The sequence below is a fragment of the Molothrus ater genome, chromosome 4 (genome assembly GCF_012460135.2).
Source record: "Molothrus ater isolate BHLD 08-10-18 breed brown headed cowbird chromosome 4, BPBGC_Mater_1.1, whole genome shotgun sequence".
Lineage (NCBI taxonomy): Eukaryota > Metazoa > Chordata > Aves > Passeriformes > Icteridae > Molothrus > Molothrus ater.
In genome coordinates this window covers 65,787,892-65,808,261 of record NC_050481.2, presented here as the reverse complement: position 1 = coordinate 65,808,261, position 20,370 = coordinate 65,787,892, and the positions used below count along the sequence as shown (strand labels likewise).

At 40.6% G+C, this 20,370-nt stretch overlaps 1 protein-coding gene across 4 annotated transcripts in view; it reads left to right on the top strand.

Annotated features, from left to right (window-relative positions):
- Positions 1-14,024, top strand: part of MAEA (macrophage erythroblast attacher, E3 ubiquitin ligase) — a 50,232-nt gene extending 36,208 nt beyond the window's left edge. For 3 of the 4 annotated variants that reach the window (XM_036382433.1, XM_036382430.2, XM_036382431.2), the window contains exons 5-9: positions 2,343-2,419; positions 8,359-8,467; positions 11,368-11,501; positions 12,175-12,370; positions 12,772-14,024. In XM_036382433.1, coding sequence (XP_036238326.1) covers positions 2,343-2,419; positions 8,359-8,467; positions 11,368-11,501; positions 12,175-12,370; positions 12,772-12,867 — 612 coding nt within the window. In that variant the 3' untranslated portion in view covers positions 12,868-14,024. Of the gene's footprint in view, positions 1-246; positions 361-2,342; positions 2,420-8,358; positions 8,468-11,367; positions 11,502-12,174; positions 12,371-12,771 lie in introns of all 4 variants that reach the window. The other variant, XM_036382434.1, reaches the window with a different exon arrangement.
- The last annotated feature ends 6,346 nt before the right edge of the window (positions 14,025-20,370 follow it).

Sequence of the window (20,370 nt, the reverse complement as noted above, 5' to 3'; positions counted from 1 at the left end):
AACATGCTGTGTACTTGTTGCTCTGCAGTCCACTTAAATTTCCTTGTGTCTTAAATTATGCATTTCAAAACATGCTGTAATCTTTTATAGGGCTTGCAGAAATCTGTTTTTAACTGATATTTACCAAAATCCCTGCCTCCGTTAGAGAAGTTTTTATCTTATTTTTTTAAACTAAGTGCTTTCTTTAACCAAAAATGTTTGAGTGCACTTAATGATAAACAAGGAGTGACATTCTCTGTCACTCAGGGGCGCCAAACTGGGAACGAGCCAGACACAGGATGCAAAAGTCAATTGGGCAGTGATTACTCTAGAGAACATGATGGTCTTGTTATGGAAACCATTAAAGGAAAACCAGAATTGGTATGTAAACCACATTGAATAATTATACTGCTAAAAAAATCCCCCTTGTGTAATCTTAAAATGTTAAATAATACAAGACATATAATCTGAATGTTTTACTTTTTCATCACCAATTTTCAACAAGCAGTAAATAAGGAAGACTCTTCCCCATCCTTTTTTTGAAAAACAAAATACAACAAAAATCTATTTTGCAAGCCCTATGCTTTTTTCGTTTTCTTTTTTTGTTTGTTTTTTAATCAAACAAAAACCAAAGCTAAGGCTTTGAGAGATCAGAGTTGGAAGAAGAGAAATTCCTATGCTTCTTTTTGAAACACAAACATTTCTGCTGCTTCTAGTTGCTTAGCTACTCATCACTTTTCATGTTCTCAAGTCCCAGCCACCACCTACCTGAACACAAGCCTTATCTAAAATCTAAACTGTTTGGTGGCCTGGGAAAGCAGTCATGTAATCTTTACAGATGTGAGCTATCTGAAATCTTGTGAAGAGCTGCTGTGGGATTGTTTGAAGGTACACAGAGTTGGAATATGCATCATCTGATTGTCTGGGACTCTCTGCTTCTAGTTACACTTGTCTGCAGAACCCCTGGGGCCATTGGCTTGCACCTTACTTGAAAATTCATTTGTTTGACATGTGGGTTTTGCTATGGAAACATCCTAGCAAAAGAGGAAGCTCTGGGATTTAGTATCATTAGCAATTAAAAAGCTTGATCAGATTTTTAGTAGAAACAAGCTTATTTAAAATTCTAGATGAGGAGTTTTGTAGATTTGGTTAACAAGGTATTTTGAAATAGTCCTATTGAAAATCTCAAGAAGGGAAATTTTGATTTTCTCCTAAATCTGGGCTTGAATATAGAAAAATGCATATTTGGAAAATACTTTTTTCTGTTCCTTAAACAGGTTAGTTTTAACATATGAAAGAATGCATCATTTTTATGTTCAAATGACTTATGTTTTAAATCTTAAATCAGCAGTTGTTGCAATGTGTGCATTAGTCACCTGAGGCAGCTAACTGATAGAAATTTGGAATTGCTCAAATTCCTGCTGAAGACACTGAGGAATTTTGATGTGTCTGTGCTGATGGACAATAAACAAAAGGCAACTATTCATTAGAAACATGGTTGAAGAAAAAACACTCAGCAAGTGGAGTAGAGGAACACAGGGAATAGAGTTCTTTACATGATTCAGAGGACTTTGGGGTTTCATTATTTTCAGAAGGTAATAAAACAGTTGACTGTGTCCCTATAAAGAAGCATAGTGATTTGTTCTTTTATGGGGGGAGATCTTTTTCTTTTTAATTCCACATATTCCAAGTTTTTTTATAGATTTTGTGAACTGGTGATGGAATTTGATTTAAAGGGACACTCTCAACTTCATTAGGCTTCAGATTTTACCTTTTTCCATAAACAGGTAAATACCACTTGGTTTTGTTGTTTGAGACTTGTTTCCAGCATGGCTTTTAGATGTTTGACAAGAGGAGTGGGATAGAAGCTTGAAGAAAGGCAGGGAGGGAATTGCAGCAACTTAAACTTTGTGCTGGTTTTTGTTAATACTGGGATTTTTCAAAAGACATTCAAAGGCTTGATTCTTCTTACAGTCTTCTGGGTAGACCTGTCTAAATTAGCACATAGCCCCAAACTCCTGCTGACTCTACTACTTTAAATTGTGAGAAAGTGCAAGGAAACCACCTATTACTCTCATTTGTGTCTCAGGTAACAAGGCTTTCAGTCATTAGGAAAAAGTTCATCCCTGCTGAAGTTTTACAGGAGGCAAGAGGAGGAGGATTTTGTTTGCTTTTATGGAATTCTGTGCTGATCTTGTCTGTAGAGTCAGCATTTCAACTTTTTTTGCATGAATGCCTAAAAGCAAGCAAACCAGGTTGCATGTTATTAACGCTTTGTTTTTTGTTGTGCACACACAGTCATTAACAAACCACGTGGTGCAGCTTTGGCACCATCTAAGACCCTGTCTTGTCTTTCATCTCAGAGCTGTCTGGAGTTCAGCCTAAGGATTCAGGAATTCATTGAACTCATTCGACAGAACAAGAGACTGGATGCTGTGAGGTATGAAATTAGGATGCTTTCCAAACAGTTTTCTTAACAAGATGGTATTATGCTTCATTAGAAGCATGTGATTATTGTTGCAACACCCAGAAGCCCTGTAAAGCCTTGAAGGGTCTCCCCTGGTATTGTCATCAGTCTTTGGATTTAAGCTGGGCTTGGACTTCTTTAAAGGCAAAGTGTCATTCCACAGATGTACCTTCTTAAAGAATTGGTGTTGTCCCTGAAACTCTGTGTCTTATTCTTCAAAATCAAGGTTTAGAAAATTAACCTGTTTTAAAAATGAAATGGATTTTCTGGTGGCATATAGTGTAACATATAAATATAAATTCATGCTTAACTAATTTTCAGGAGGTGCAGCTGGCTTCTCATGGCAATTCATTACAGTTTTAATTACCAGAAATACAAAAAGGTTAATGAAGCCTTCATCTAAAGCTTTAACATTTCAATTTTGACTGATTCTGCTTTGCTATCTATATTAAACTTTTTGTTCTGCAAGTTACCTGCCAAGGCCATGTTCACCCCCTGTATTGATGCCTGATTTAGAGTTCTGTATGGTTGTGGGTGGGAGAGGGATGAGCTGTGTTAGGTTTTCCTCACTCCATTCTTCTGGCTCCAAATGAGGAAACCAACTCAATATCAATTTTTACCTGTTGTGAAGTAGTTCAGTGGGGAGTACAGAGAGAAAGCAACAATGCCCAGTGGGGTTGTGAATCAGTGACAAAAGTGCAGTCACACCTCAGCACTGCCTGACTTAACCACAAGAGAGTTTTTTGACAATGCTTTCAGTACCAGCACTTGAAGCAATTTATACATCCAAGTTAATGGTCCTGATTGAAGGTGGAATAATGTTCCAGGATAACACTAGTCTTGCTGAAATAAGTAGAATTTTGATACTGGGACAAAGAAATGCATTGATAATTTGATAAGCAATGACCTTGCCAGCACCAAAGAACAGTGCAGGTGGCAGAGCTACTGGAGCTTACATGTGCACAAGGGAGGAGAACTCTCAGCAGGTTCTGTTTTGTAAGAATATTTAAACCTAAAGAGAGGTGAGAAGTTCATGGCCCAATCTGAAGCTTTGCTGATAAAGAACACTGTTGCCACATAATGTTTCTGTGTTAAGGAAGTTGCAAGTTCTGCTGCCTTTAAACCCAAACTAGGTACTTCAGAAACTGAAACTTGTATTTGTGGCAGAGCTGATTTTTTGGTCAGAGCAGCACAGAGGTACAGAAAACTACCATAATGTATTCACAGACTGAAAACATTCTAGCATATTCCCAAATCTAGATGGAGAAGCTCTCCTGCAGGGCAAAGTTTTAGGATTATTTTCAGGGTTTATTTCTAATTTCATTCAGATGCGTGGCTTGCTTTGAGCTAATATCATTCCTACTTTGCCCTACTTGCACTTAAATCATCTTTGCTCTGGTCCCAGCCAATGCAAATGTGCAATCTGATAAATTCCAGCTAATTTTCATGTTAATAATTAAAACCAAACATAATTAAAAACAAAACCTACAAGCTAGCATTTAGATATGTGCACTTACCCTTTGATAGAGTTATCAAATCCTAAGGAATTGTCAAGTACTTAAGAAAAGGATGAAAGAGACTCAACTCCATTATCTGTCTTGGGAAGCCCATGGTGCTCTTTATACCAAATGAATACTGTGCCTTTAGCTTTATTCTCAGCTTGTTTCTTTGCCAAGTGTGCAGTCATGCATCTTAACAATGAGTAGTCCATGCTCTAAAAACTATTTTCTTTGAGCTACAGCTTCCTTACGTAGCTTGGAAACTAGAGGGCAGGCACAGAGCTGGAATAAGGAAATAGGCTGAGAACTGGGACAAAGCAGATAAGGTCCTTCTGTATTTTATTGTTACTGGATATTTGTTTCCCTCTCATCCCTTTTCCACATCAGAAGTGGTAAAATTTGCAAGCTGTCAGCCCTCAAGAGGACACAGCATGCTTTGTGTGGAATAACCTGTGTGAGGTTTACAACTTAAAGCTCCTGTCTATATGGCAAACAAGGCATCCATACTGAGTGCTGTTGGGGTGAAGTGTGTACACTCCATGTACCTGCTGAAATTCAGGGCTGGCATACATTTTACACTTGGCAATTATAGGTTGCCACTCATGGCAGTGCTGCTTTAAATTAACTTCATAACCAATTCTACAAGGAAAAGGACCTGTGGAAGTCTTTCTGTATCTTAACTGACTCCTTTCTAGGAGGATGAGTTTTGATTATTTTGTACATTCAGACTTCAGCATATCAATGCTTCCTGTCAATAATGTGGCTTAAAAACTGTAAGTTTTTACCATTGCATTCTGCTTTGTTTCCAAGTAAATAAGTAATGAATAAGGGAGTACCTTTGGGGAGGCGTGGCATAAATCTCATTGCTTCTAGCAAACCCTTGCAACTTGTGGTTTTATTAGCTTGCTTCTGTTAAGTGCCTGCAGCAGGATTCTTTCAGTATTGTGTCTGTGGTGCAATAAATAGGTCAGGCATCCATTAGAAAGCAGAGAAAGAGGCTGTTTACCAAGGAGTTTCCTGTATGAGGGGAACTGACATTTTGTTAAAACGCAGCTGGTGTTTAAATAAGTTTGAAAGCTTTTGCTGCCTGCTGAGAACCTCTGAAGTGACATTGCTTTTACATTAAAATTGATGTGAACCTTAAAATTATACATCTTATTTAATAAGTGTAGCTTTTTAGAATGAGCACAAACAGACTTTCCTCTAAGGTACCTTATCAGAGTAGCCTTGAAAGTGCAAGTTTCAAGAATGTAAAAAACTGTTCTTGAATACAAAGAGTAAATCTCTTAACCTTAAATATAACACAGTTTTTTGCCTAGTATCATTAGCCTTTAACTCTCAGTCTCTAGGGCTTTTTTGTCACATTTGTACCTACTAAAGTAACAATGAATGACTGATGACACCAATTTCACACTTTCGGAGCTCTCACTAATTTCATTCTGGGAAATCTGACAGCATTTTGATATTTTGCTCTTATGCAATGCCAGAGATACACAAAGCTCTCAGCTAAAAGCTTAACAAAACATCATGTGCACTTCTTGTTCTGGGAATACAAAGGACAAAAAGGAGTAAATAATAGCTGATGGTGGGGAAATGGCTACAGTCTATCATTTTAGTCAACTTCCCTCCTACAAGAATGAATGAACAGTATTTTTTTTAGTGGGGTGCAGTTGAACAGGGGTATAAATGTACTTTTGAGCCATTTGAGTATAAATTCTGCTGGTTGTTATAAGGGTTCCACATAAAGGTATTCAGGCATTGCCCAAAAAACTGAGTAGAAACAAGTCCCCTCTTGGTAACACCTTATATTTGTGTTCAGTTATTGCTACTGCCCAATAAATATGTTTGTTTTTATCTTGAGGCACATGTAGACATATAAGCTGGACATTGCAAATGTGGATCCTTTTGTAACAATTAAGTGAACTGTAGGTCTTCAAGTCTTTGTAAATATTTGTCAAGTACAATATGTCAGCTGTACCTGTGTGGGCTGGAGGGGCACACAAAAGATGATGAACTTTGTCCTTGCAGAGTTTACAGGATCATTCTGGGATTTGAAAAACAAAATTTTCTACCTATTACTCAGATCTGTCACAGGAATTTAGTGACTTCAGGGATGGTCTATTGTCAGGATTTTAAAAATATTTTCCTGGAAAATTCAGCCCCCTGTCTTAGCTATAGAGACTCATATGTGCTAATGGTGGTAAAAACATTGCAATTAAGCATTGTAATGTTCACATAGACCTCAGGAGCGAGCCAACACTTGCACAGAGATGGAATTAGCTGAATGACAAGGAAAGGGGTGAATAATGGCATGAGGGCAAATAAGGTATAATTCCACTGGTGTGCATTCCCAAGTAACTTACAGTGTCTTGCTTCCCAATCTAAAAAAGACTTGAGTGCTATGAATTAATGCATTTACTTCACCTTTGAAAGGTACCTTGCTTCATTTTAACTTCTCAGTGGAGGGAGTTCAGCCATAGCATGCAGACCTTGAGCCTTGAGGGAAACCTTCCTTGGTTTTTGGGGGTTTTTTGGGTTTATTTTTTGGTTTTTTTGTAAAGAACACAGGAGAGAGGGAAAGTCAGGAGATAAAGACTAACACAAGGTCGCTTTGGAAAACCTAACTCATTGTGGCTGAACCCAAATCAGCCACCACATCCCAGTGTGTTCAGTACTTTGCACATGATGAAAGGCTGATGGCAGGGAGGAGAGCCTCAACCCTAACCAGGCTGTGCAAGCTGAAGTGTCGCTTCTGTTTCACCATCACAGAAACAACTGCACTCTGATCAGTTTTTGTGAGAAGATTTTTTTTTCCCTTTTTTTCTCTCATGCATGCACAGATAATCTCAGCTGGTAGAGCTGAATTTTTTTTGTTTGCCTAATCTGTGTTTGCAGAAGCTCTCAATTTCATCTGCAGCTCTCCACAGTTGTTTTAGCTTTCTTCCAGCGTGTCCAGGCTGTCTCGTCTCTCAGGCCCAGGGGGTTTGTGCTTCTGCCCTCATGACAGTAATCACCTGGGGAACAATGTTTACATTCCTGAATTGCTCACCCAGCATAGGAAATTGGGTGGAAACATTCTGTCCTACATAACTTCCATTGCTTCCTGGCTTGGGTGGGAGAGGAAGTGGGAGTACTGAAACACTGCTAAAGTGACTGTTCTCATGGTATTGATGACCTCAGTGTACTTGTCAAATTCAGAATTGAAAAAAAAAAAAAAAAACTTGCCTAGGTTCCTAGGTTTTGTTATTCAAGCCATGAAATGGGCATTTTGAAAATACTGTCTATTCCTAATAGTAATTTAGGAATTAATAAAAGACTCTTCAAAAGTTAAAAAAGAGTGAACTCTTAGTGGAGGACTTGAGAGATGACTTGGTATCTTCCCTGCAGTACAAACTGTGCAGAAGTCACAGTGTAGGGAAAATTTTCTTACACTCATGCAATGCCAGGAATTCAGTGTAATGCTGGTTCCATACTGAGCCTGTACATCTGTGCACCACTGAGAACAGGAGCTTTTAGCAGAAATGCTGAACCAAACATCCAGTTTATATGCTCAAGGTCTTCCTGCACACTTCCACTCCAACTTGAGAATTACTGATCTTGGGAAGACTAGACTGGGGAAACTTTCATATAGGCTTTTAAAGTGGTTCAATATCCTCATAATCTGGTAATAATTTTGTGGTTTCATACTATTTCCCGAAAAATATTTACATTTGTATTTTTTATTTAAATATGTTTCTGGTAATTTTGTCACTTATTTCAAATATCCAAGCTTTCAGTCATGTGTGTATCCCTTACAATCTGTATGTGTTAAAGTACAAAAATTTATACTGAAGTTCTGATTAATTTTTTATTTTCCTGGCTAAAAAAAGGTGCTCTTAACTAGGTGTTTTCTATTACATTGCCCTACAATTTCTTGTAGTCTGCACAGAAAGTGATACTGTCTTCAGGCCTATACCCCTGCCCCCAAAAAATCATTTATTCAAAATAAACATTGCAGTTACTTGAACACTCTTGATGTGTAATGGGTTTGGAACAGCTGATTTTCAGCCTGCCTTTGTCTCACTTTTGAGTGCATGCCAGAGGAGTGTCATACACTGAGCCTGCCTGAGCAGAGACATTTCTTCTAATAATCATGGTTGTTTTAGTTCTAGGTGAGGCAAGACTTCACATTACCATAAAAAGATTCTGGTTTCTAAGAAATTCCAGTGTAAAAATACTAATTCTTAGTCATTCTTGCATTCCCATTTGCAGGATGTGTTTTTTTCCAAGTCCTTTAAATGTACATAGAGCACTCTTGGAGTTCATATATTGAGAGCAGAATCTGTAGGTTTTCTCTGAAGTCTTCCATAATTAAGTGAATTTACTTGATTTGGGGACAAGGCTGTCTAATAAAGTATCAATTCTCTGTTTCAGACATGCAAGAAAGCACTTCAGTCAGGCTGAGGGGAGCCAGCTGGATGAGGTTCGACAGGTGATGGGAATGTTGGCCTTTCCTTCAGACACTCATATCTCTCCCTATAAGGTAACATTGAAATTCTGTGCTGCAACACAATATTAAAACAGATGTTTCAGTTCTTTTTTCAGCACAGGAAAATACATTGACAATATCAAGATAAAGGGCTTTTTTTAAATTTTACTTCCTAAATTCCACCCTTTGTAAGAGTTCTTAATTTTAGTAACCAGTTCTTGTACATTAATCCAGAAAGTATTTGTATTGTTTCAGTTGGATAGTAACAGTAACATGGATTCACTGAGCTAGGCTTACCATAAACCCAGCATTAGAGATCTGTGGGGCTGGAAGCACAATAATTAAATGTACAGCAAGAGCAGAAGATGGAGAAGTACAAAGGAAAAAAAAAGAGAGAGTCTTGTTCAGCATACAAAACTATGGCTTTAATATACCAGCAGCAGTTCTTAATTCTACTTCTCACATTATTGTTGTTGCAGTGGTTGGGATGAAGAAATGAAGGATAATTTGAATGATGTGAAAGCAGTATTTTTCTTCCTTAAAATAAGTTTTAATGATGTGAAAGCAGTATTTTTCTTCCTTAAAATAAGTTTTCATTTATTTGGATTATGCAATTTAATGTAGATATTAGTGGTGATATCTACATCTAAATTTAAATCAAGCAAAATTCTCAGATAGCTGTTTGTACAGACTTAGTTCTGTGGTCATGTGCCAATTCACTTTTTAACTTGCCTTTGGAGGCAGAAGGTAGGGAAGAGCTGAGTTGTCAAAGCAAGACAAGATTTCCATGAAATGCCAAGCCAATATGTGGCAGTGCCAGTATAAACACATTTTCTAAACATGATGATGAAATCATGGTTTAACAAAACAACCACACCAAAAAAACCCCTGAAACGAACAGCTCACAGAATCAATATGAGTTTCTGTGCTCATCCCAGAGTCCTGGAAGGATCCTGGTATTTTACATGCTAGATTTGATCTAAGCTATGAATGTAAATGATAGATGTGTTAGAAGACTTGGCTGTAAGATAGAATTTATCAATATTTTAGTAGTTAGAAAGAAATAGGAAATAAGAATCCTGTGTTTTATTCTAAGGGCTGGTTTGGATGGAGTGTTTCAATGAGGGAGAACAAGGAGAAATAGCTGGGATTGTTCCACATACAACCATACAATGAAAGCAAATTCCCTAGTACTTATGGATATGACTTAAAACATTCTAGCTTATGGAAGTTAAGTTTTGAATTCTCTAATAATTACCTAGTTCACCACAATTACAGCACATGGTTGTTTGGAGTTACCTTTAGTATCTTGACTGTGCAGTTCTGTGCATAAATGGCTTCCTAAAATGCCTTTTAAGTAAATTATTTTTAAATCTTTGACAAAGTTTGTGAGATCATATCTCTAACCAACTGATTTTTATTATTCCAAGCAAAGAAGCATCCTCTATAACCAATGAACTAGAACTTTCTCTGGCTTTTCTTCTGTCAGGACTTTAAGGAAAAAATTCACTGTTGTGGCAGAACAAGCTGTTTTCTTTGATATCTGTTGAACAATCTTATGTTCCTTTGCCTTCCACTAGATCAGATTTCTTGGAGCCCAATCCAGCCTGGTCTCCAACAGTAGAATCATTGAACTGTAAAGGATGGAAAAGGTCCTGAGATCATCCAGTCCACCCATCAACCCAGAGTCACCACTAAACCATGTCCTTATCTGCCCTGTCCCCACATGGTTTTTCTCCAGGCTAAACCCCCCCAGCTCCCTCAGCTGCTCCTCTTCAGATTCTTCCCCAGCTCTGTGCCCTTCTCTGGAGCCACTCCAGCCCCTCAATGTCCTCGTGAGGGGCCCAAAACTGAACACAGGACTTGAGGTGTGGCCTCAGCAGTGCAAAGTTCTACAGATGGCACATCCACAGCCTCTCTGGCAGCCTGGTCCAGTGTCTGACCACCCTGACAACAAAAAACTTCTTGCTAATGCCCAGTCTAACCCTGCTTTCTTTCTGTTTGAAGCCATTCATTCCCCTTGTCCTGTCACTCCATGGTCTTGTCACAAGTCCCTCTCCAGATCTTGTGTAGCACCTTTAGGTGCTGTAAGGTGTCCCCAGATTGTTTCTCCTAGTTCCCTCAAAGTGTAGCATGCAAAGTTTGCAATATGATCAGTATAGTATCTATATGATAAATATTATATAAAGGTAAATAAATATTGTCACTCCTCCTGACCAAAGTGCAGGTTATGGATACAAAGGATAACAAAGAAAGGATTAGGTGCCTGCCTGTATAGATGACACTCAGTGTATTTTCAAAGGATCTTCTCTTCTTACATGATTCTTCAACAGCATCACTTTTAAAACCCAATGTATCCTTGAGCTGTGGGTTTAGTTCTTACTTCCATGAAAAGAAAAATCCTGACTTTTTGGTAACACACAGCATTAAAGAATTTTGTCTCTAAATGAGTAGCTTATGCAAGCTCTCTCTAACCTGGGGTTGTGCTAGCTTATTCAAATTGACATCTTTTTACAAAATTCTGTAAATATTATGTACTGTAATTGACTATCAGCAGAATTAGCCTGCCTTAAGTTAAAAAACACTTCTGACTTTTTGATATTAATGGTTCAGAGGCTGTAGAAGAAACATTCCACAGTACTAATGTTGTTTCCTATGTAGTCCAGCATTCTGAGAAACTAAATGGAAGAAGTACCCTCACCAGGATTTGCATGTCTTGATTAGAACATTTTGTAGATGATGGAGATTGAATATTGCTCCAGCTATTTCAAATAATACTTGTTTTAACAAAGAAGTGTTAAAAGGTACTTTTTAAACACTATACATTGGGGTGGCCACTTCTGGTTTGTGATGGGTTTGCACAAGTGAGTTTGGCACAATTTGTCACTCCCAGGCTTTTGCTCCCTGGGACAATTAGATTGAAAGCAACTTATAGTTGTGTTGTTTTTTAACAGGATCTCTTGGACCCTGCTCGATGGAGAATGCTGATCCAACAGTTTAGATATGATAACTACAGACTACATCAGCTGGGAAACAATTCTGTTTTTACTATAACACTCCAGGCAGGCCTTTCAGCTATAAAAACACCGTATCCTTTAAAGCAGATATTACTGGGAGTGAAAAAAAAAGCCATGTGGGGGTTTATTTTTGGTTTATGGAGGCTTTTCAGAGAGCTCAAATAAGAAATGTGACACTTCAATATTTTTGCTCATCAGTTGTTTAAATGGGGTATAAATTGGTCACTATTAAATTAAGGGGAGATTATAATTAAGAGCATTATGGTTTTTAAAAAGGGCATGCCCAAACAAAAATTTTAAGGTAAAATGTAACATTGTGTTTGGTTTGGCTGTCTTTTCATGTCTGAAATTATGAATATGCCTGCAAGGGTTACTGAGCTGGGTCAAAATTACTGATTTTTAAGCACTTTAACACAAATTTACCTACCAGGTTTTATGTGAATATTCAAAAATAGCTGCATCTTTTGAAACTTCATTGGGTTTGTTGGGCTGGAGAAGGGCTGGTGCTGCTGGAGTGCTGCACCTCAGAAGCTGTACCTGTTCCAGACAACTCTTGTTCCTTGAAACAGAGCAAACCTTTGATTCTTTTGTGTGGACATTAGACTTGAGTTAAATGTCCTTTTGCACTCTGTCACCTGGGCTTTGCTGGCACAGCTGACAATCTTCTAATTTTAAGGTTTCCCATACAATGGGAAGCTAATTATGGTTTCATGTGGTGATTGTTCCCTAACTTGCTGCTAACAGACAGTGTTATAAAGAGGATGGGAGCTCAAAAAACCCCGACTGCCCTGTGTGTAGCAAATCCCTGAACAAGCTGGCTCAGCCCCTGCCCATGGCACATTGTGCCAACTCCCGACTAGTCTGCAAGATTTCAGGGGATGTAATGAACGAAAATAATCCTCCTATGATGTTACCAAATGGATATGTCTATGGATACAATGTAAGTGTTGCAGTCAATGATTTGCTGAAGGCTAAAATAGCAGCTGCTAGAATAATTTGCTAGATCAAAATAAGAGCTTTATAAACTCAGAAGCTGGAAGAATACTTCTTGCAGTAATGTTTTTTTTTAAGGACTGTATATTTAGCTGCTTAAATTGGTCTTAATGAAGATATATTAATGGTCACATACCTAACTGTGTGAATTTATAACACGAGATCAAATGTCATTGGAAATCTTTCCCTCCAGAGAGCAATAATGTAGAATAAGTAACTTCTGGGGGCAAAGATGTTTTGACCTCAGACCACAACATTTTTTTAAATTAAAAGTTCATTTCCTAAACAGCTCAATAGTGCTTTGAATTACTGTTGTGAATATTATCTTTTGCCTTCCCTCTTTTTCAGTCTCTGCTTTCTATTCGTCAAGATGACAAAGTAATTTGCCCAAGAACCAAAGAAGTCTTCAACTTCTCACAAGCTGAGAAAGTCTACATCATGTAGGTCTGTAAACCACAGGATGAAGTGCCGCTGGAATTTTGACACAGTGTATCTTGGCATACCCTGTAAAGGGGGGGGCCTTAATGTGTGGCAAAGAAGCAAAAGCTGCCACCTTGGGGGGAGCAGACCTGTCGGTGGCATTATTGTTTCTTGCGACCAAAGATCAATGAGCAACAATAAACACTCTTGAAAGGAAAGAAAAAAAAAAAAAAGAGAGGAATTATGACTTAAGTTTGTACTTGAATAAAATACACAAAAACAAATTTTGATTGTTAAGGTTTTGTAACATAAGGTTAAAAAATTGGACTCTTCTCAAAGAAAAGTACTTTCATCTTCTAAAGGATAGCTTTCTTTAAAGATGGACACTTGCACTGGGGGAAAACTTATAACAGATTTGAAATTAAATCCATTTTTCTTCCCTCTTTTTCACAATTGTCCAAGACCCTTTTGTTATCAATGATCTCAGTACTACCAACGTGTTCTCCTTTAAGCTCCTCTTTGCCTTCTTTATGATCCTCTGGTGAAGTAATCCTGAACATGAATGATGTAACTTATTTCCATGGGAAGATATTTTTGATGTCTTTGACATGAGGTGGCTTCTCTGGAGGATCAAATAGGGACTGGTTTCAAGGAGTATGGAGTCTTTTTCCAAACCCAAATATTTTAAGGAGGTTGCATAAGTATCAAGAAGAACTGAGAACATTTCAGGCAAAATCCAATGCTTGTTTAAATGTTCTTTTTCCAGTCTACCATAGTGTTAAAGTCCTTCTAAAGTTATTAGTTATGTGCATAGGGTTCAATATGAAATCATTAGTGCTACTGCCTTATTTCTTGCTTTGAGAATGTACTCACATGACAATGAGCTGGTATTCTTAAGTGTTGGGCAAAGTTTCTGAAGATGCCTTGCAGGATGATTACATAATTTTAGGGTCTAAATAGTATTCATTACTGAAACTAATAGTTCAATTTTAACAACTGCAGAACACATCCTTATGACTTTTCAAAAGAATTAAACCATTGTAGTTTAAACAAAACCATATTGTAGAGGTTTGTATTTAGCGCTTATTTTTGCATGTTGATGTTGATTAGCTAATAAAAGATTGTAAATGTAAGACATGTTAATAAAATTTGTTTTCCATTTCTTGATTATATAAAATTAAGCTGTTTTGTGTTTAAATGTAAAAAGAATTAACTCTCAGTGGCCTCTCTTCAACAGAGTGGAACTTCCACATATTGGTTTTTAGTGTTCTGCAAGATTTAAAAGAGAAAGAAGAAAACTAACAACACACATGCATACAAAAAGCCAAACCAAAAAAGCCCCAAACATTCCCCAGTAAACCAAAAAGAAATGCCATACAGCAACCATAAATGTCATTCTTCAGAGCATTTCAGTCAAATAGGTATCTTTGGTTTAAACTTTTCATATATGGACAGTATACTCCAGGGTTTTTTCTGTCTCTTCTAGAACACTGCCTCTCACTGTCCTAGAGCCTTCCTGTTAATAAAATGTTGTGGGTGATGTTAGGTGTGGGTTTTCATGCTTTAAAGAATGCTAACAAGGCACAGACAAAGGACCGCAACTTCTTTTCATGTTCAACACTTAAAGGTCACAGATATTGCTAAACTGCTGGTACTAGCCACTATGAAACTGTAAATACATGAAATTTCCAGGGAGGTGTGTCTGAAAAGGTTCTATTTTCAGTGGGCATCAATTACTGATGCTTCAGAACAGGTGTGTCTGGACCACTGCAGTGCTGCCAGTTAGGCACGGGCCAGTGCTCTGCACTCCCTGCTGCAAAGGAAGGGTCTGTTCTCCGGGCACTTTCTGAAGTGGCAGATTTAATGATTCCTTAGAACAAGTGCAATGTGCCAAGAGTAGGTGGAGACAGATACTGAGAGAACTTAGGTTAGTAACTGTAGTAATTTTCTTTCAGTTATGCAGTAACTGCTCTCCTCCTTTCTCCTGGGGCAAGAGCTGGGGCACCCTCAACTCAGAGTGGGGGGAGGATGTCACGCTGGGAGCAGTGTTACTCAAACCCACGTGGAACAGCACCTCTCTTTCTTTGGGCCACTGTTTACAGCATCATTGCACAAGAGCAAGCATAGCTTTAAGTGTGGCAACCTCACTTTTCCCTACTTTACAGGAATTCATAAAAGGCCAAAGCAAGAAAGAAGCAGTAGATTTCTATTGGACCTGAGGGAATGTGTGGTAAATGCACAACAATTGTAGGGCATGGAAATTGTTGCTTTTGCTTCTCTTAAATACCAGTTAGAGCTGTGGTTTCCTGAGACCAGCCTTTTTTGATTTTTGTGACCTGAGCAGAGTGGTGGAGAAACCCACACTCTCCAAAAAAAACCTTGTTTGGGATGGGAGGAGAACAGCTCTCCTACAAGGAGGGCCTCCATTTCTGGGAGGTGTGATTCCAGAGGGCCAGGTGCCAACAGGAGGGCTCAGTCCCTGCTGGCGTGTCAGTGTCACAGGTGCCAACAGGAGGGCTCAGTCCCTGCTGGTGTGTCACTGTCACAGGTGCCAACAGGAGGGCTCAGTCCCTGCTGGCGTGTCAGTGTCACAGGTGCCAACAGGAGGGCTCAGTCCCTGCTGGCGTGTCACTGTCACAGGTGCCAACAGGAGGGCTCAGTCCCTGCTGGTGTGTCAGTGTCACAGGTGCCAACAGGAGGGCTCAGTCCCTGCAGGTGTGTCACTGTCACAGGTGCCAACAGGAGAGCTCAGTCCCTGCTGGTGTGTCACTGTTACAAGGGAAGGTCCCAGAAGGAGCCTAGGGGAGCTTCAGGTGTGTGTTAGCTCTGATTGCTCACTTTGGAAGTCTGCAGTCACCCAGCCCATTCTGGCTGCAGCAGGGCCTGTGTGCCACAGGCAGCTGTGTTCTCCTGGCTGAACTGCTGGGCTGTTCTCAGGCCCGCTCTGCCATGGCTCTGGAGCCTCCAGCTGTGTGAGGTCAGAAATGGCAGCAGTGGGTTCTGCTTTGGTGCAGCTTGGAGCTCTGGTTTGCATTCCCTGGCTGCTCAGTGCAGCCCTGGCTCCAACAGAGGTGTTGGTTCACAGCTCATCTCACAGGTGGCCCCAGACATCAGACCAAGAACAGCCAGTGACTCAGGGTAGGTATAAAGTTGTTTGAGATGGTAGAAGCTCTCTAGTAGAGCAAAGACTCTTTCCTCTCAAGATCTGGCTGAGCTGGAAATGAACACTGTTCTTCACTGGGATGTTTTTTCAGTCTCGCCAGGCAACGAGGCTCTGGATTTTGGTTGTGGTGTTCCTGTTTGAAGGCAGCAGTTTGTCCCAGTTGTGATCAGGACAGGTTACTCTGATTCCCACAGTTACACCAAGGATGAGAATTGTTTTAACCTTCTGTTTGTTGTGCTCCAAAGCCCTGCTCTAAATGCTGGAGGTTTTCCAGTGTTGCAAAAGAGAAATACTGGTAACTCTTCACAGTGCCCTGGGGGATTTTGGTACCTGTTTCAGCTTCCATTATCTTCCAGGCTGAGAAGGGTTCAGGATGCTGAGGTCACAACATTTTGTAGGTAGGAAATAGCAAAGCTGATAACAAACTCTGGCAAAACATTTTCCTGCAACCTTTAAAGACTGATGAAGTGGTCAGTGTTTGGGTTTTTTTTTTTTTTTAATATAAGCATGGCCTTTTCTACTCAGTAATAAAATTACTCCTTGGGAAGAAAAAAGAATATATTATTTGGAACAGGAAGAATGAGAAAATTACTGCTGGAAATCTGCCAAAAAGAAGCCTTTGAACATGCATAATGGACCACTATTCACAGGGGAAAAAAAAAAAAAAAAAAAAGGAATACTCTGATTTGCTTTTTTTCAGCCTCAGGTAGCCTGAGCAGAGGGTGTTGGGAAGCACGCTAAACATTTTATTGAGGGTGCTTTGAGACCCACACTGACAACATGCACTGGGTGTCCTGATGCACAATAGAGGTCACTTGATACAACAAAATGAGTATTTAAAACTTTTCCACCCTGGATTTTCATGTTCCATAATGAGGTATTCTGAACTCATTATTCTGAACACCAAATAAAGCCCAGCCCAGATCCACATGATAGGTGGTCTAGTCTGATCTTCATCTCATCCTTGAGCAGATAAACTAGTTTCCAGTAGTTCCCTCTAGTCACTGAATCTATTCCTTGTTTGATGATGAGGGGGGTCAGAGATTCTGCCATTATGCTTTTCCAGAGATTCGTGTCTGCTTGGTTCTGCATCCTGCATCAGCCACACTGAAAGGCAGCATTTTTCTTCATTCAGTCATTTATTTTAGACTTAGCCCTGTTAGCTAAGATCTGAGAAGTTGTCAGGAGCTCAACTTCCTCTGTGTTTTAGAAGGAGATACAGGATGGGCAGAGCAGGAGAGCAGAATTTCTTAACTCTTTACTAACACGTCCTCTTGGAGCCAGGTAAGTTCTGTATGTAGAAGTATCTCTGGCACAGTCAGGGGGAAAAAATTGCAATCAAGGCCAGCAAGAGGGAGCAAGAAGTTCCAGTTCAGTTACTGTTGGATGTGAGGGCTGAAGATGTTTTTGGCACAGCAGGTGTAGAGCCAGCACAAAGCAGTTCTACCTTACAGCTGTCTTTTGTGAGAAGCTGTGTGAGAACTAGGCACTGAAAAAAAGAAACCTAAGAGATGTAGTCCTGATCTCAGTTTGAACTGAAGTTCTAAAACCGTACATGGGAGTTCTTAACATCAAAAATAAAATTAGTCCTCATTGCTGGCTGGCAACAAGTTGATTTCACTGAGGAGCTCATAGTTGTGAATCAGGTATTTTCAGCTACACCATAAAATCCTGCTATTTGATCAAGTTACAATTATCAGACATCTGTATGCTAAGCCAGAGGAAATCAGCTGTAGGATAAGCAGCACCACAAGAACAATAGGAAATAGCAGAACAACAAGGAACAGAAAGGACTGCTGAACAAGGAAAGCTGTTTGCTTTGACTCCTCAAAAATGAGATCAAGCATCAGGGTAGAGCTAAGAAATATTATCAGCCACTTACCTTTCAAAGAGATTAAAACAACTGAAGCTTTTAAAAGTGAAAGGAGAAAAAATCAACATGGAAGTACTGTGTGACAGAGATCCAGACTTTGTTACAAAACTCACCCAGCACCTTGCTGCCTGCTCCTAATAAAGATGGGAATGTGTGACATTGGTGGGTGGCGTGGAGAGGGAGATGCACTGAGGAAACCAGAAATAACTCAGCAACATGGAAGTGAAAACAACTGTGCCTGTTAGAGAAACCAAGTGATCCTGGGATTGTTAATTGTTCAGCTCTAATGGAAAGAAGCTGCTCCAGTGTCCAGTCTGGGAATCGGCTCACGTAGAATCAGAATGGTTTGGGTTGGAAGTGACCTTGTAGATCACCTCATTCTAACCCCCTGCTATGGGCAGGGACACCTTCCACTAGACCAGGTGGCTGAAAGCCCTGCCCAACCTGGCCTTGGACCCTGGCATGGATCCAGGGGCAGCCACAGCTTCTCTGGGCACCCTGTGCCAGGGCCTGCCCACCCTCACAGTAAAGAATTTCCTCCCTCTATCCAATCTAAACCCGCTTCTGCCGGTTTGAAGCCATTCCTCCTTGTCCTGTCACTCCATTGCCTTGTCAAAAGTCCCTCTCCAGCTCTCTTGTAACCCCTTTAGGTTCCAGAAGGTGCAGGAAGGTCTCCCCAAAGCCTTCTGCAAGCTGAACACCCCCAGCTGTCTCAGCCTGTCCCCACAGCACAGGGGCTCCAGCCCCTCTGATCACCTCTGTGGCCTCCTCTGGCCTCACTCCAGCAGGTTCAGATCCTTCTGGTGGTGGGGCTGCAGAGGGCTCTGGTGCTGCTGTGCTGCAAGCTGGAACACTCCTGGCTGTCCAGGTCATACCTCTTGCACTGCAGCTGGAGCAGAGAAATCACTGAGCTGTTCAGTTTCCCAAACTAAAATGGAAAACTAAAGCTGGTTAAATGGGGGATGACATCTGTACCTACTCCTTTGACACTATTTCCTATCCCATAAAATTAAATTTTATGTTTTGCATTTAAGGAAATAGTTATACCTACCCCACAGAGCGGAGGGGCAAATTTTCCCAGGGAGATCATCTGCATTCCCAGCCAGGAGTTTTTCCTGACAGAGCCAGAAAGAAGAATGAGGAGAAAAAGATTATAAGGTCTATTCATTTCAGGACAAAAAGATCTTTAACTAACTTAAATATTTTGTTCCCCACCCATGGAGATCAAGCAGGATCATATAGACAAATTCCTCAAAAGGAAATAAACAGATAATAAACCATAGACACTTTCCTTTTCTTTCTTTGCAAACCACAGCAGGACAAACTGCTCAGAAGAGTCAGGAGCAGAGCTGTGGGAGTTCCTCAGGGTGCCGTGCGTGCCCCTTATGGAGATGTCTCCTCTTTCAAGTAGCAGCTTTAGGGATGCAAAGCAGAGAAATATTTTATTAAATACTGGAGGGGTCAGGGGAAATTTATCTTAGAGAAGCTCAAGTTGCCCCCTGGGTGCAGTCATTAAGGAAAACCTTATATTCATTCCTGCCAAGCAGGGCATCATCCTGGCATCGTGCTGCAATGCCCAGCTGACACCTCCACCAGAACCAGCTCTGTGCCCCACTGGCAGAACTGCTCAGGGACAGCAGAAACCCAACAGGCAGGGTTTGAACCTGGCTGCTTGTGGCTGGGCCCCCTCCTTTTGAGGTGGCTCCTTGGTGGCAGCTGTTTTGCTCAGTGATATGGGGGAAGAGGCTCTTTGTCCTTGAGGATTGTGACACGGTTTTCCATTTTAAACCCTGCACCCTCAAGTCGCTCATTGTGCCCCATTGCCCTGCATTGTCCTGCACAGGAGCTCATGAAATTATTTGCTCCTATTTGGGGACATAAGGAACATCCCTTTACAGGGCTGACTTCCACCAGGAAATGGAGAGAATTCAGGCTGGGTGCTGGGGGATGCACCAGGGGAGCATCCCTGTGGGTGGCTGCTGGAGCAGGGAAGCAGCAGCAGCACCTTGTGCTGTCTGTGCCAGCTGCAGACACCGGAGCAGAATGGGGAGGTCTGTGATGGAAGGGAGGGTAACCCCAGCTCTGATCAGCTGAGTGCAGTGTCACATTCCTGTCTCAGGAGTGTTCCTGCTTCCTGCCTCTTTCCTGGAGTCAGCCTCCAAACAGGCTCGGAGGCTGTAAATGGATCTTGCCCTCAGGGTGTTTGAACTTGCCCAACCTCTGGGTACAGAAGGTGCCTGGAGCAGCTGTGCTGCCAACCTTGGTGTGTGGGAGCTGAGCCACAGCCAGCTCCAGGAGGAGCAGCTCTGGAATGGGACAACTACCATGGAATGAGTGATCCTATCTTGTCAGACAGGGAAGAACAGATGAGAATTGATGCTGCTGATGCAAATCTGCTGGCTTCTCTTTTCTAGCAGCACTTTGCAAATGTTGATCTCAGATGTACATACTCTGATGATCCAGGCTTTGTGGCATCTGTTTTCTTTGAATG